Source organism: Nipponia nippon, unplaced genomic scaffold (assembly GCF_047370975.1).
Source record: "Nipponia nippon isolate SJK-2023a ecotype South Korea unplaced genomic scaffold, ASM4737097v1 scaffold_8, whole genome shotgun sequence".
In the NCBI taxonomy this organism is placed as follows: domain Eukaryota; kingdom Metazoa; phylum Chordata; class Aves; order Pelecaniformes; family Threskiornithidae; genus Nipponia; species Nipponia nippon.
Window position 1 is genome coordinate 46,210,749 of NW_028262402.1, and position 14,520 is coordinate 46,225,268.

The 14,520-nt window shown below is 43.7% G+C and overlaps 1 protein-coding gene across 4 annotated transcripts in view; it reads right to left on the reverse strand.

Annotated features, from left to right (window-relative positions):
• Positions 1-5,717: 5,717 nt before the first annotated feature.
• Positions 5,718-14,520, reverse strand: part of RCL1 (RNA terminal phosphate cyclase like 1) — a 33,074-nt gene continuing 24,271 nt past the window's right edge. Inside the window, exons 9-12 of one of the 4 annotated variants that reach the window (XR_015701068.1) lie at positions 10,345-11,188; positions 8,798-8,884; positions 7,871-7,990; positions 5,718-7,756 (exon numbers count right to left, since the gene is read on the reverse strand). Coding sequence is in view for 2 of the 4 variants with exons in the window: in XM_087742370.1 (XP_087598496.1) it covers positions 11,038-11,188 (151 nt within the window). In the remaining 2 variants the exon portion in view is untranslated. The other 3 variants (XR_015701067.1, XM_087742370.1, XM_087742369.1) reach the window with 3 other exon arrangements.

The window sequence follows — 14,520 nt, forward strand, 5'->3', positions numbered from 1 at the left end:
AGAATGGAAACTGACTGATGCCTAAAGTCAGTCATCTCACAACCCTATAAACAGCAGTGCCACAGGAGACCCTTTGAGCTCTCCTGGACCACAGCGGGCTGCGCCAGTATCTCCCTCCGAGTGGGATGCCTCTCAGGGCTGCGAACTCTTTAAGTTTGCATACAGAGGCCAGGCAACAGGACCTGGGCTGATCTCCAGCGCCCTTCATCCTTAAGGCTCAACCTTCACCCGTTGAGACAATCATTTGAAGTGAGCATTTCACTGAACCCGAGGGAATTTTTAATAGGTACCTTTATCTGCACGTATAATGAGTATTTCACGAAACTCGTGACAAATTACTAGGTATCTTTATTAGGCCTATTGTGCATGTGTGTGAATTGATTCAAATATTGTAGTAAACCCCATTTAATCACTTTGTAGATGCTAGAGTAACCAATGATTAGTTACTGCTAAATTCTTGTGATTCTGTCCTTACTGTGAGCAAACCTTAAACTGCTGCTAAACCTGTGTCATCCTTAGACGTAAACCGCTGACCAAGTCTGAGACTAGGACTGGATCCCACCGCACCTAGGCTCCTCTCTGAGAAGAAGTTTAGAAAGCAAGGGGGTCCATTCTGAACCTCGTGACTCAACGGGAGGGCCTCCTTTACCCCCCTGGTATTTTCTTCTATCTCAATTCTCCCCCCCAGCCTCTCTCTTTCTCTCTACCATTCATTTAATAAGTAATAGAGTGAACCTTGCCATTGAACTTTGTTAAATCACCCTTTTATAAGTTCCTATTGAAATCACTTTTGCAAATATCCTTGGCAGCGATTATTTAAGTGACCTAACTGCTCATTCGTGACAATGTCATAAAACTGAACCAAGTTTATCTTGTACATTTTCCAAACTGCCTACTGTATTCACATCAATCACCAGAGACCTTGAAGAGCAAGAACCTTTAATACAGACACAAATATATGGACAAGAACCTTTTATGAACGGTTTCTAAAACTCTTCAAATTGCTTACAGTAAATTCAAAGTGAAACATTTCATTTGTTTGTAGTTAATTTTTCCACTTGGTATTCTCATCTTAGTATTAGACAGTGAAGCAAAGACACTGAGTTTCACTTTTGTTTCTACTCAGTTTTACTTCTGATCGTACAAAGTAATAGCAGGTTGTGTTTTGATTCACAGTTCTGGAGAAGGATGAGCAGAGCTTAATTTAAAATTAGAAACATATTTTGGTTTGAAATAAAAGTATAAAAATATGCGTTGTGCTGATTTTTCAAAAGTGCTAACTAATTATTGCTCAAATGAGAGTCAGTATGAGATGCTTTGCTTTATCAATATTTCTGAAAAAGTAAGTTACTTCAGGAAGCATCTAGGTATCAATATTGGTATCAAATGTGCACACTGGCAAAACTGTAACATCAAAACATTTTAGGTTAAAAATAAATTATTAACTATCTTTAGCATAGCTGGTTTGCTTTTGAATCTTTTGGCCAATTTCAGTTAAAATTAGCAGAAGCACAGGGGTTTCACAAAGAAGTAAATTTCCCTGTCTGGTTACCTGCGAGGTACCTGTGCAAACGAGCTAAGAGGCACTTTGTATAAAGAGAGAGCTCTGTCCCACAGGCCACCATTGGGGTAACAGCACTTGAATTAATTAATTGCGGTGTCAGACTTTACATAATTTTAATAAACTAGTAACTTTCACTGTTGCTCTGGAATTACATTGGCACAAACAACATCAAACTTGTGTCAGTCGCTCTTCTTTTTCTCCTCCTTTATTTTTGAACTCCAGTCACATCGGTTAGGTCTGTTCTTTGTAATTAAAACAATAAATCAAATTCAGCTGTTTTCATTTCCTGTTTCCAAAAAAAAGGCACCCAGCAACTATTACATTTAAAAACATCGGTTCCTCATTCCGCTTTTTGTAGCGTAATGGAAATAAACCACATATTGGAGCTCTCAGGGAGAGCATTTCAGGAGTTGGAAATAACTCCCACAAACTCCTCTTCTTGGAGGAGGAAGGTTTTTAGCTAAGCACTTCCAGCAAGTGTTCCCTCACACCAAGGCAAACATGCAAAATAAAGCATGGAAGTTCTCCCTTAGGCAAAGGGATGTGCATCACTATCTGTCGAGCTTCCTAACCTGCCTTCTGTGGGATTATAAAAGATACCGCTGAGGTAGTTGTATGTGAGGCAGAAACAGCAGTTAACTCAGTTTCATCCTCGCAGGGGGTAGCTTTAAAATATGTCATTCCCAAGGTAAATTTCATGTGAAGGACCAAACCAATTAGAAGTGTTTACCTAATTGCTTGAAAGAGTACAACCAGCTCTCATCCACAGAAATGAAGGAATGCTATTTTTCATCATTTTTGCTAAATGCCCTATCCAGTGCCGGGCACTGTTGAATCTGTCATTCCCGGGGCCAGAGAAGCCACAAGAACGCCCTGCGGCCCTGGTGCTGCCCTGGGCACAGCTAGACCTTGGGGGGGCAAACCTGGGCGTCTGAGGCGAGCCATGCGAGTCCATCCCTCCCGGTTTTGAATGTCTTCTCCTCTGCTTCCTCTGCCGCTACACAGTTGACTCAGCCATAGGTGGAAAGCCTAGAGCTACCAGCAAACCCAGCTGGAGGCATCTTCGGTCAGCAGAAATTGTGAAAATGGGAGCCAGTTTGTGTAGAAGAGATGCTGCAGCAGGCAACAAATAAATATTCTACTGATTGACAGATGGGCTACTGTTCAGTAAGTGGCAGAGGAAGCAAGCTGTAAAGATTGCAAAGAAGGCTGCCTTTACTAGGAACCGCCACTTTTCTGCTTCCCTCCAAAAGCGAAACTAACATATTATGCCACACACGCAGCTTGCCGAGTTTAATATTTGGCTGGCAGCTGCAGTAACACGAGCAGGAGTGGATTGTCATGAGAATGGCAATAGGTGAGAGAGCGCTACTGAAATCCTTAGCATCTGCATTTCTTGGTTTGTTATATGAGCTAGTGCTGCAAAAATATGCTGGCAAGGGTTGTGAATTTTTTTTGGTTCCCTATAAAATGTTAGTGGGATAAAGAATAATATTTTGAAATAGATTTAAATATTTTAAATATAAGGAGATACTTGAAACACTGGCACATTTACATCTGTTCCTTCGGTTGCATGCTTTTGTGTCTCTGTGACTTTCCCCCCATTTTTTTTTCCTAATTTGTATTCCCTGCCCTGCTTCTTTGAAAGCAAGGAACTAAAAAGTAGTATCTAGACCCCAGAACTCCTACTCTTAAGCCAATGCTGTCTTTGTGTTGGAAATAGTCTTTGTAGTAGCAGTGGTAGGCACCTTCTATAATGAAACACAGTCAGGGCTTTCACCAGTGGAAGGTTAATGAAAGAAAACCCCACAATGCTGCTAAGTAAACATAACAGTAGGTCTGCTTCCTTGAAGAATACAGTCTTTAAGCTTCATAAGAGTGGAGCTGTAGGTCAAGATTTTCTCTTGTGCAACCCATAGCCCCAAGACTTAATAAGAACATGCCCATTGTCCATTTAGTAGCATGATGTGCCACCAGTTTTGAAGCAGGCCATACATTTTAATGCCAATCAGCAAGATGCTTTGATTTTGAGTGTTAGCAAACAGTTTGCTTTCTTGCTCCACTTTTTAAAACTCAGAGGATTCAGCTAGAAGACCATTACTTTTCCTCTGTGTGTCAGATAAGGCTTTCTGATCCCAAAGCAGAAATCTTTTTCCTTTGAGGTTGTTCATGTATTACTCATGGGGTGGAAACATTTTGGATCCCGCAGGGCTCTCTAGCACTGTAAGAACCAGGAGCTGAAAGCTGACCAAGTACTTGTTTTTAAACAGTAAGTGATTAAATGCTAGAACAAATTCACAATACTGTGTAATGGAAATTCCATGTCTCAGTTTTTCTAGTGAAGACTGGAGGCCCTTCTGAAAATTGTCGTTTCCCTTGAAGGAGGAAGAATGTACTAATATACAGGAGGTCAGACTCTGTAATTAGCAACTCCTCTTGGTCCTAAACTTTCTGACTTCAAGATGGCAAGCCTTCAAGGAAACCTCTGAGGTGGAAGAGATGAGGCCAATGCTTTGTTTCCACAGCAGGGACTACTAGGGCACATTTAGTTAGAAGAACTCCAATGTGATCTGTTCTCTTTTCCATTTTATAAACCCTGGACGAAAGTCCCTGCAGTGAGGCCTGTCCCAGTGACCGCTGGACAAAAGAGAGGGAAGTTGTCTGGGTGAGTGGCCAGGGAGACAGCCTGCAGAGAAATCTGTCTGCACGCCAGGGAACAGAGAAGGGAAATGATCCAGCAGCTCGGAACCCCACAGCAGCATGGTGGGGGCTGTTCAAGCTCTACAACCTGTTCTTCCAGCTTGTACGACGGAGGAAAGGCCATGGAGCTAACAGGAGAAGGGAGAACAGATCAGCAGAGAAAGGGATGTACCACAGAGGAAATCTTTCTCAAATAAAAATGGCAGGGTTTAGTCTTTACAAGAATCTAATGTAGACAAAATAACCCAAATAAATCCTGTGAACAAAACAAGCAAACAAAAACAAAAACCAGAAAAAAAGAGCAGAAGTAAGTCAGGGAGATTGGGGCTTGTAGAGCCACAACATGTTTATAGCCCTCATAAGGTGAGAAAAATGTTTGCACAGACCTGAGAATCTGTGGATGTTGAGATTTTCTAGTCCAGCTCCCTGTGGGATACAAATGAGTCACTTCATTCTTCTGTACCACAGGCACAAAGGCAGTTCTCCAAAACACAGACTTTGGAACAGAGGATAAAAATCCATAAAGGCAAGAATTTCATTACATGAATGCAAACAATGCACCTTTTGATAGGGATATGCCTATGACTTGTCAAAAACGATTCAAATGGTTCATGAACTAATAGCATTGCTCTTGCCAGGGGAAGACGTAAGGCAGAGGAAATCAATGGGAGATTTTACTGAAATCTGAAAAGGTGTGAAAACAGAAGTTTCAGTCAAGTTCTCTCATAGCAGCTCTTTCTTCGAAAGCTGGGTCAGTGAAGAAAATGCCATGAACATAAGCATGGTTAAGTTTTTACTCCGTGCTTCAGTCAGGTGAGTGAAGATTTTGATAATTTCCTGTATTTTCCTTACAATGTCTCAACAGCTATTCAGCAATTTCTGACCAAATTGCTCTTTTCTGTGTAAACCTGTGGGCCTGGGGAGGGAAAAGAAGGGTAATAGGATTCTGTAATATCCATCTCCTTGGCTATTAGTTACACCCTCTTTTCATGAACACGTCTTACCGTAAATTTCAAGCCTTAAAAACCATCTGCCTACAATGCTTATTTAACTCTGCAAGCTGAAACAGATGTTCCTTCTTTATTTGTACTGTGAAACTGAAAATTAAGAAGAAAAACTATTTATGCAGCTGCCACTTTCTTCCCGTGACAAGGCCAGCCCCAGATGGTGTAGTTTTACCTTGGGTCCCCTCCCACCCCCCATCACCCTCTTGCTGGGTAAGAAGCTGTTAAGGAGCCTGTGCGCTGTGTAATAGCCTGTTCTCCTAAGATGCTCTACATACCGTGGAAAAAAGCCAGATCTTTTCACAGAGGCTCTTCTTCACTTTGAATCCATACATCATTACTTAGAAAAGACGAGAACAAGATCTTGACACTGTTTCAAGGGAAAACTCGTTACTGACATTAATAGCGAAGGATGAGGAAGCAGTATTTTTATTAACAACCTGACGAACACATTTCCAAAAGAAACGGGAATAACATTTTCTAGGCTGTCTGATTTAGCCCTGATTTATTGTGGATGTTTTCTTTAAAAGTACATTGCATACATTATTTAAGTCACAAATAACGAGGTGAAAATAGTGGATAATACACTTGCGGCGTGACTTATGAAGTAGATTTTTACATTCAGTGCTCAGAAATTCTGCAGTAGAAACCCATTCCTGCAGACACATTCTGAATCTGTGTATGTGCTTCTAAATACACACACTTAAACAAATCTCTCAGGAAGCCTGACTGAATCAGGCACCTTCTGAATGCCGACACACAAACAAGCCATAAGGTTGTTTTTTTTTTTCCTGTTTTTCACTTTGGTGATGTTAAAAGAAAAAGAGAATAATAATCAAAACTCATACATATTTTGATGTAGACCCAGCTTGCAGATGCACAGTATTTTATACCTAATCAGAACTGCATTTCCAGACACAGGGAAAAGAATTGTGTGCCCTGATGGTGCTGACGGATGACCAGTCAGAATACATTTACGTTCATCGCTGGCTAAAGCAACTTTTTTTCTTACCCATGGAGACAGTTTAGGATTGGAAAACATGTAAGTAACTTTGAAGGAGCAGAGTGGTTGCAGGTTAGAAGCAAGGTAAGAAGGAGCAAGACATTTGTTCTTAAATGGTGTGACTTTCGATGCAGCCTGCAAACACAGGTGCCCTACTGAGCCCATCACATTTTGTGTAATGGGGTCTGTCACTGGCGTGTAGCGATGATCACTGGAATCAAGCCCTTAATCCTGCTGGCTCATCCATAGTTAAGCACCGGGTACCTCAGATGGATCGCTCTCTACAAGGACCCTGCAGATTTTCATCATGGGCTCACTGTTAAAGGAGTATTTACGTTTGTTTGAACAGCACAGCGGAGGCTGCTGGGGAAGCGCAGCCAAGCCAACGCAGAGAGGAGTGGGGTGAGTGCGGACAATCTGGCAGACGTACAGCATGAGGGCAAATGTACAAAGACACCAGTCTACCCCCGGTGTGCACAAGGGGCCCCCCCAACAGCCGCACAGCTGTGCAGAGGGGTGGCCAGCCGTGGCAGGCTCCTGGCCACTTCACTTCTGTGGGCTCCCAGCCACCGCTCACTCTGATCTAAAGAGCTGCTTTTGGCCATTGTTTTCTTGAGGGTATATCCTTGATCAATACCAGTTTATAACAAAACATTTGCTCCGTGGGTCTCCTTATTGCTACCTCCACAAACGCCATTGTTTCTGTAGTACACGGGGAATGTAGGTCTGGGCACTCTTCTTGGTGTGTGTATATATAATAATCTTACTCTTCCAGGAGCGAGATTAGCACTCACACCTAACATCTATTGCTACAGATATACTACAAATCATCCTAGCAAATCTGTCTTATAAAAATGTCACAACTTAACTAGCACAAGTGCTACTTGGACATTGTGATGTTCTGACGCAGTGCATGACTGAACGTTCATTACACATATAATGCTGTCACCACAGAGTTCAACCCACACATGCTCCCCTCCCTGCAGGACTTTCTGTCTTTTTACCTCTCCCACTGACAACAGGTAGTAGGTGTTTTTCAGAGCTTGCCAGTGCTGCTCCTAGATCAGACACAAGGAAAGCTGTACATATCCCACCAAGAATGATCTTTTAAGACAGAGCTTGCCAAGACCTAAGCAGTAACTGTAAAAGATGCCCCTTCCACATTTTTCTTTTATTTAGAGTTGCCCTAACAGAGTTGCATGTCTCACTTGGTAGCCTCTAGGATCTAGACTAAATGGAAATGCTTTCATCAGACATACAAAATAGAAGTGTGGAGATGGCCACACAATATCAAAAAATGAGAAAGAAACTCGTAGGCAAAATTATGCTTCCCGTAAGCTGGTACTTTTCTTCTTTGTCTTTTTTCCCTGCTGTTGCTGTCTCAAGAGCATGATTGAAAAATGGAGAAGTGAATGTCAGAGCTTGCAAGCAGCAGAATTATGCCTCAGTGGCTTGAAACAAAATCCATTTGACTCATAATATCACCTGTGGGGAAGGAGAAGAGAGAGAGTATCTATGCTCTGGCAGTAGCATAATCACCATTTTGAAAATATTGCCCAAGACAGCCATGTACTTACTGTTTTGGCCTAGCTAACTTACCTTCTCTGTGCTTCCCCAGACAGTTAGTGCACTGGCTTCTAGTCATATGCCTTCAAGTGAAGTGCGCTGGCTTGGACTGAAGCAATTTCACCTTCAGCGTAATCTCTACTGCTCCAGAACCTGTCCTACAGCAAGTTAACATGAATTTTCTGATGTAACCACAGAAGGTGGAGTCAAGCTACCATCATAGCATAGCAATGGAAGAGAGTTTGACAACAGGTATTAGAAAAGCGGAAGCAGATGCAAGGTAAAGGCACATTTTGCAAACGCTTTTCACACCGCCGCTGTAACAGCCTTTCCTGTTAGGCGAGTTTGAAGGAAGAGATTCTCCATTTAATGAGGTGTTCTGATTAGTTCTCCCCCAAACCACTTTTCTATGCATTCTTCACGCTCTCCCCGTATGTTAAAACTATTGCAATTAAAAGGCACATTACAAAATACTTCTGTTATTAGTCCCCTCCCACACCTGTACCTCCTTATGGTCCAGCCTTAAAGCTTTCTGTAAGCAGAAAAGTTTCCAATCACAGCAGAAGGGTATCAGAGTTGTTCACCCAAAGGGATTAACTAAATTGCTGATGGATAGCTCAGAAGAGTACAGGATTATTCACACACAGCTAATCAGTTCAAATTTGAGTCATCTGAGTATTCAATCTGCCATGATTGAATTGAGAGGAAAGATGCATATCCTAATAACTAGCACCCTTACCATAAAGTCTGTGGCTACAGAGAGTATGAAATTTCTTCACCAAAAATTAATTTCCTCTGTCCAGCTCTAAAATTGAAGTATCTTACTGCTTGTGGGATTAGTCCACCAAAACAGGTGTTAATTGCTCTTCTGCCAATAAGCAAACAGCTTTTATCTGCAGGATTTCCTCCTAATAAGTACTTTTCACAGAATGTAAAGGTCAATTTTAAGAAAGCTCTTACCTAAAACCTCCTCTGGAATTGTTCCTGTTTCTCCAGAGACTGCTTATTCTGGAAAAACATATTCCTTTCATATATACGTGTTTTTCTCTGCAAGGCAACAAGCAATTCTGAGTCACAGCAAGCATTGTGCTGTAGAGCTATGCAATTTGCAGCAGGGCTTAAGGGTTAGCAGTCTAACGTTTATGCTGAGGTTTAGTTAAACACAGGTAATTTTATGACATAATTACTCTATTGCTAAAGAATCTCCTACCTGAGCAACACATTGGCTTTTCTATGTTTGGTACAACCGCAATGTTTGGAAAATCTGTCACAGCTTCAAAGTCAAGAGCTTTAAAACTTTAAAGATAATAAAGTTTTTTATTTTTGAAGTTGTACCAATACTTCAGAATTTTTACTTAGGCCAATTTTGGAAATCTGAGCTGTGCTACAAACTTGTATCTTTAATTAGTGTAAGCTTTGTATTTTTATTCTAGTGGCTATTAATCTCACCTTGCACCATTTGAATCAGTGGCTCCCTGTATTAAGGGTAATTTTAATTCGGGGTTTTTAGCTTTTTCATTGCATTGGTGACAGAGGGAAGCAAGGTAAATTCTTCCTTGCCCACATACTTTTTCCTGATATAACTTGAAATTTAAAAAATATAGTCGAAGAATTTCATTTCACATTCTACTGTTTTATTTAGGGTTCCCTTAACTGCAAATCAAATTTTGGAAAGCTAGTAAATTATAAGAAGGGCCTCGCCCTCTCCCTTCCTCCCACCCTGGCAACTCTCAAAGCTGTTCTTTTGACGTATCAGTTCGTAAGAGCCATTTATCTTTTGAAGTGCCATCTTACAGGGCTGGGGAAAAGGTTTTTGGGGTTTTTGTTGTTGTTGTTTGTTTTGTTTTAAAGGGAAATAAAACCTTATTTAGGAAAAAATACTTTATTTTTCCAAAACATGTTTAGACAGATTGCAACACGAACAAAGTACAGTACAAAAATGACTCACACAGCCTGCAATAGTTAATAAAACACTAATCAAATACCTAACTTTTTGTCAAAGTCCTTTTGGGTCCAATATACATTTTTTCATATTACAGAGGTAATGCCCACTTTACAGTGGCATCAGATAAAGTTTGTAAGACCATTATAACACAGTCACTATTATTTGCTCTCTATATATACCAGCTTTTGACATGGTTTTATTTTACTCCAGACACAATGAGTGTAGTCTGAAGTCAAGTATAAATTTCTTTCCTTGTGTCAGGAGCTCAGCATTAACTTCAGCAGGTTTGCCTGGGTAAATATTTATATCCCAGTAGAAACTTTTTGTACCTGTCAGTCCAAGCAGTGCCCATACACCATTATCCCCTCTTTCAGAAGGGAGCAGCTACACAGAATGTGATGGCATAACTGAGTAACTTTTTCTCCTTCAAAGCCTACAGCTTTTTTTGCTACCTTTCACAACTAATTGTGAACTTCAGTGTGTGGCATACCAAAAAAACCCCTAAAAAGAATACATGCGGTAAGTCAAAAACTGTCAAGGAGGTTTCTCCTCCTATGCCCACCTTTGCAGAGGAGGCTAAACCAAGTCAGTATGGGCTGTGATCTCTTCTGCAATGTTCTAACGTTAAAGAACATTAAAAGACAGGTATTTCTTTCTTCCTGTGAAACTGTAATTTAGTCAACGTAAGCAGGAGTGAAGCATTTGACAAATTCTATACACGTGCAATGTATAAACAAAAAATTATTGTCACATCTTTACTTTTATTTCCATGCCAATAGTGTCTCTGCAATTACCTCAAGAATCTAATGTTTCTGTTGTCATCATTTGTTTTGCACTGCAAAGCTCGTTTTGGTCAATCTTGTTTACCCTCTCTATCTAAACCTTTCAGAAAAAGCTAAGAGTGAAGTCCGTAGATACACAAAACTAGAGCACCCACTGCATTAAGGCTTGAGGGCACAGGGACATGAGGCACTTGTGTCCCCTGCAGTGGAACACAGTGCAAAGAGTCCCAAGCCAGCTGAGACTCCAGCCAGCCATTCCATGCAGCACAGAATACTGGCATTGCATTTGTTAACAGCACAAGCCTAAATAGCCTAGAGTCAGCTTTATCGTTTACATGCAGCAAGCTTGGGTATCTCTGCACTGAAATTGTCACTGGTTTCCCTGTGCCAGAATAAGCACAGGGAAAGGCGGGTTTTATCAGATCTTTGCAATATTTTCTGCCACCGCACTTCATGAAGTCTGCAGATGTTTCTTATCTTATAGTTTTGCTAAGGTTGGAAAATCCAATGCCAACACAGGTCATTAAGACCTTCTCCCCGCCCACGTGCTCTTCCTCAGGGGTCTTTGTTTCAATTTTAAACATGATCTGGAAGAAGCTTCTCAGGTGTCGCAGAAACTCAATTCTGAGGGAGAGAAAACAACAGAGGTTAAGAAACAAAACAGAAAGCCCATTAGCAGTATGTGCTAATGCTGATTCCAGCAATAAGCACAATGGATAGAACATGAAAATATTGTTTAGTACAGAGAAACAAGCCTACAGCCTCCAAACATTGTTCTCACTTGTGTTGTAGAAGTGGCTAGTGACCCCTACTGAAACCACTGCACTCTCTGTATGAGCAGAGGGAGAAGGAATGCCTGGTAACATAGCAAGACAAAATGGTGAGGGAATAAAAAAGAAAGGAAAAAGAAGAGATGTAGCCAGGCAGGGTCACTTAGTCTCCATCAGGGCCATATGAGCCCCATACCAACCTGTGGTACTCCTCCCCTCCCCCCCAATGTTTAAAGCAGAAATAAAAGGTAAAGAGGGATAGCCAAAAGGTTGGCCTTGGGTGTATACTTTAAGAAGAGAGACCTCAGATCTAAAACATGTGTTTGATTTGTATTACTAACTTGTCTACTTCTTAGGTAACTGTTTTGTTAGAATCACACTCCGACTCAGAATTCTTCCTGTTTTCTCATTTTCAGGAAAAAAAAAAGGTAATTTTCCTTTCATCATTTTAGAATGAGCGGCACAAAGAGACTAAACAGACACCATGCTCCTAAACACACACTGACTGGAGAGTGAGTGACAGGAAAAACTACTGACAAGTGTGAAAAAGAAAAAAAAAAGAACAAATACGAAAACAGCCAAGAAAACACTCCTATTGGCTTTCCCAAAACAGGGAATGAGCAATTACACCAAAAGGCTACAAATATATATACAAATATATACAAAATTGGTAATTGCTCCTGACAGGAGTCTTGTCTCTTCCAGTCATAGCCAAAACCAAGTCTGCAGTCTTGAACTAAGGTTTCATCTCCTGCAGCAATTGGTATGTGCCCTTTGTAGGTTAAGTTTAACCTTTAAAGAAAGGGCATGTGCACATCCAGTCCGCACATTTGTTTGGCTGCCAATCTGGAAAAAGCCTCTGCTCTGCATGCTGAGAGCATAATCGCAAGCTAATCACACTTACATGACTACACCAAATCAAGACAAAGTAGCCACAAAATGGGAAGGAGGAGACCAAGAAGATAGGACTGTCCCTACTGCAACATCATGAGGCCTCTGAAAGCCTCTTGGCAGCTCCTATTCACAGAAATTGTGAAAAAGCACGACGACAGTTGCAGGAGCAAGAATTGCCTTATCCACTTCAGCTGGGCATGCTGCTGCTCCTGCGCTCAGGTACGTGCATGGGGAGAGGAGGGAAACAGCAGGAGCCAGACAAAGAGAGGCTGCTGTTACCTACGCTGGTCTGTGCTTAGCAAGATCTGAGAGCTGTCTCTGGGGCAGTCAGCTGAATATCTCTACAGGGTGAATGTGGGCACGCGGGTCCCCATGCTATGTACACCTTTCTACCTCACCTTCCTGGGCTGGTAACTGGCCTCAGCACAGACACCAGCTCTCTCATCTCTCAAATGGATTAGCAGTTGAAAGAACGAACTGAAAAGTGCCTTTTCTTCCATGCCTCCCCAACAGCAAGGTTTCTGGTTGCTGCTATAATAGGCAAATGGGCATACGCTGGCACAAATGCTTCAGTGAAACTGACAGGCAACAAGCTCTGTACCAGCCTCCTCCTTAGCTGGGTCCTCTCCCAGAGCTCTGGCAGTGTGACAAGAAAGCAGACAAGCCCAAAACAGCAGGAGTGGTGTGCTGAACTGCAAGGAGGGCACAGAATAAACTATACAAATGCCAGAGGCAGCATGGAGCTGGAGGCTCAGGGAAAAATCCTAAAAGCTGATCAGCAAACTCTGCAACATGTTGGTGGAATCAGTTCAGTCCGTACCTCTCTCTGCACATACGTGGACTACTGTGCTTCTCTACCTCTTCTCCCTTTTAAATAAAGGCAGAGTGAGAAAAAGCAAGAGGGCTTTGTCACAGCCCCCAGGTACACAGGAAAGGCCCACGGGAGTGGGAGAGAAGGGGAGGCTGCCGGGGGACATCAGGGGAGAATTTGGGAGCAGCAAGAGGCCAGCTCCGTCTTGCAGTAGTAGAAGCACAAATGGTAAGAGCCCTGGAAACAGGAAAACAAGAGGGGGGAAAGGCAGGGGTATGTCACAGAAGTGCAGCAGAAAGCGGGTTTGTATTAGCTTGAGGCTGATATGGGTCACGCGTGGAAAGGCTTCCACCTCAAATAATAGTGGAGGCTGCACCAAACATACACGTACAGACTGGAGGACTGAGGGAGGGGCAAGAGGCACAGAGAAGTTTTATTTTGCTGGAAATTTAGACTGTGTGTTCAGGCAAGAACAAGGCAGAGCTGAACACTGTTCCTTAGGCCCAGGGACAGCTACGTGAGCCACACTGGAGGTTTTCCTCAGGGCCAGCCACTTTCAAATAAAAACCCCTTGTACTACCAAAAACAAACAAACAAAAGAGTAAAAAGTATGTTTATCAAAGTGCTGTCTTTTCGCGGAAGCCTGCTAGGCAACACCAACAGGTACACAACCACTTCACACGTCTTAGCTCGCTGTCAGGGCGAAGCGGCCAGCTCTCGGACCCGTGCGAGGGAAGACCTGCGCACCAGCGGCGCCCTCGTGGTTCGACCACCCCGAGAACAGCGCAGGGCATGGCCCGGCCCGCCAGCGCCGGCGGCCCCAGTGCCGCTCCCCAGCGTCCCGCCGGCGGCCTCCCCACGCCGTTGCCCGGGGGCAGCCGGGGGGGCCAGGCCTGACCTGCAGCTGCTGGGCGCGGCCTGCGGCCACCGCCCGGACGCGCGGGCCGCCAGGGGCCGCCGCGCCGCGGGGAGGCCCCGGCCCCACGGGCAGCGGGCAGGCTGCGCGGCGGAGAGAGGCAGGCCGAGGGGCTGGGTGCGGGCGGGGACGGTCACGCCTACCCCGGGCAGGGCTCGGGGAAAGACCGAAAGCGGCGCCCTGCCCGAGGCAGCCCCGGCTCAGGGGCCGCGCCCGGCCCCGGCCCCCCCTTGAAGGCCCTGGAGCTGCCCCGTTGCTCTCCTTCAGGCACCCCTTGGCCCGGGCCAATGCACCCGCATGCAGACTAGCCTGTCCCACAAGACTGGTCTCTGCGAGGTGGCAACACAGCCAGCACTCTCCATTTGATTTTAAGCTCAGCTTCACAGAGGGGCGCCTATTTCTGTGAAATCTGGAGCGTGAGCCGAGAGGAGGAAACCCAGACGGCCGCAGGCCGAGAGGTCTTTTCGGGACTGGTGTCCCCAGTGCCACTCAGGACTGCCCCGCTGGTGGTGTTGCCTGCCCACCCCTCTCCCTCCCATGCCATTAGCTGGGGCAAAGGGCATCT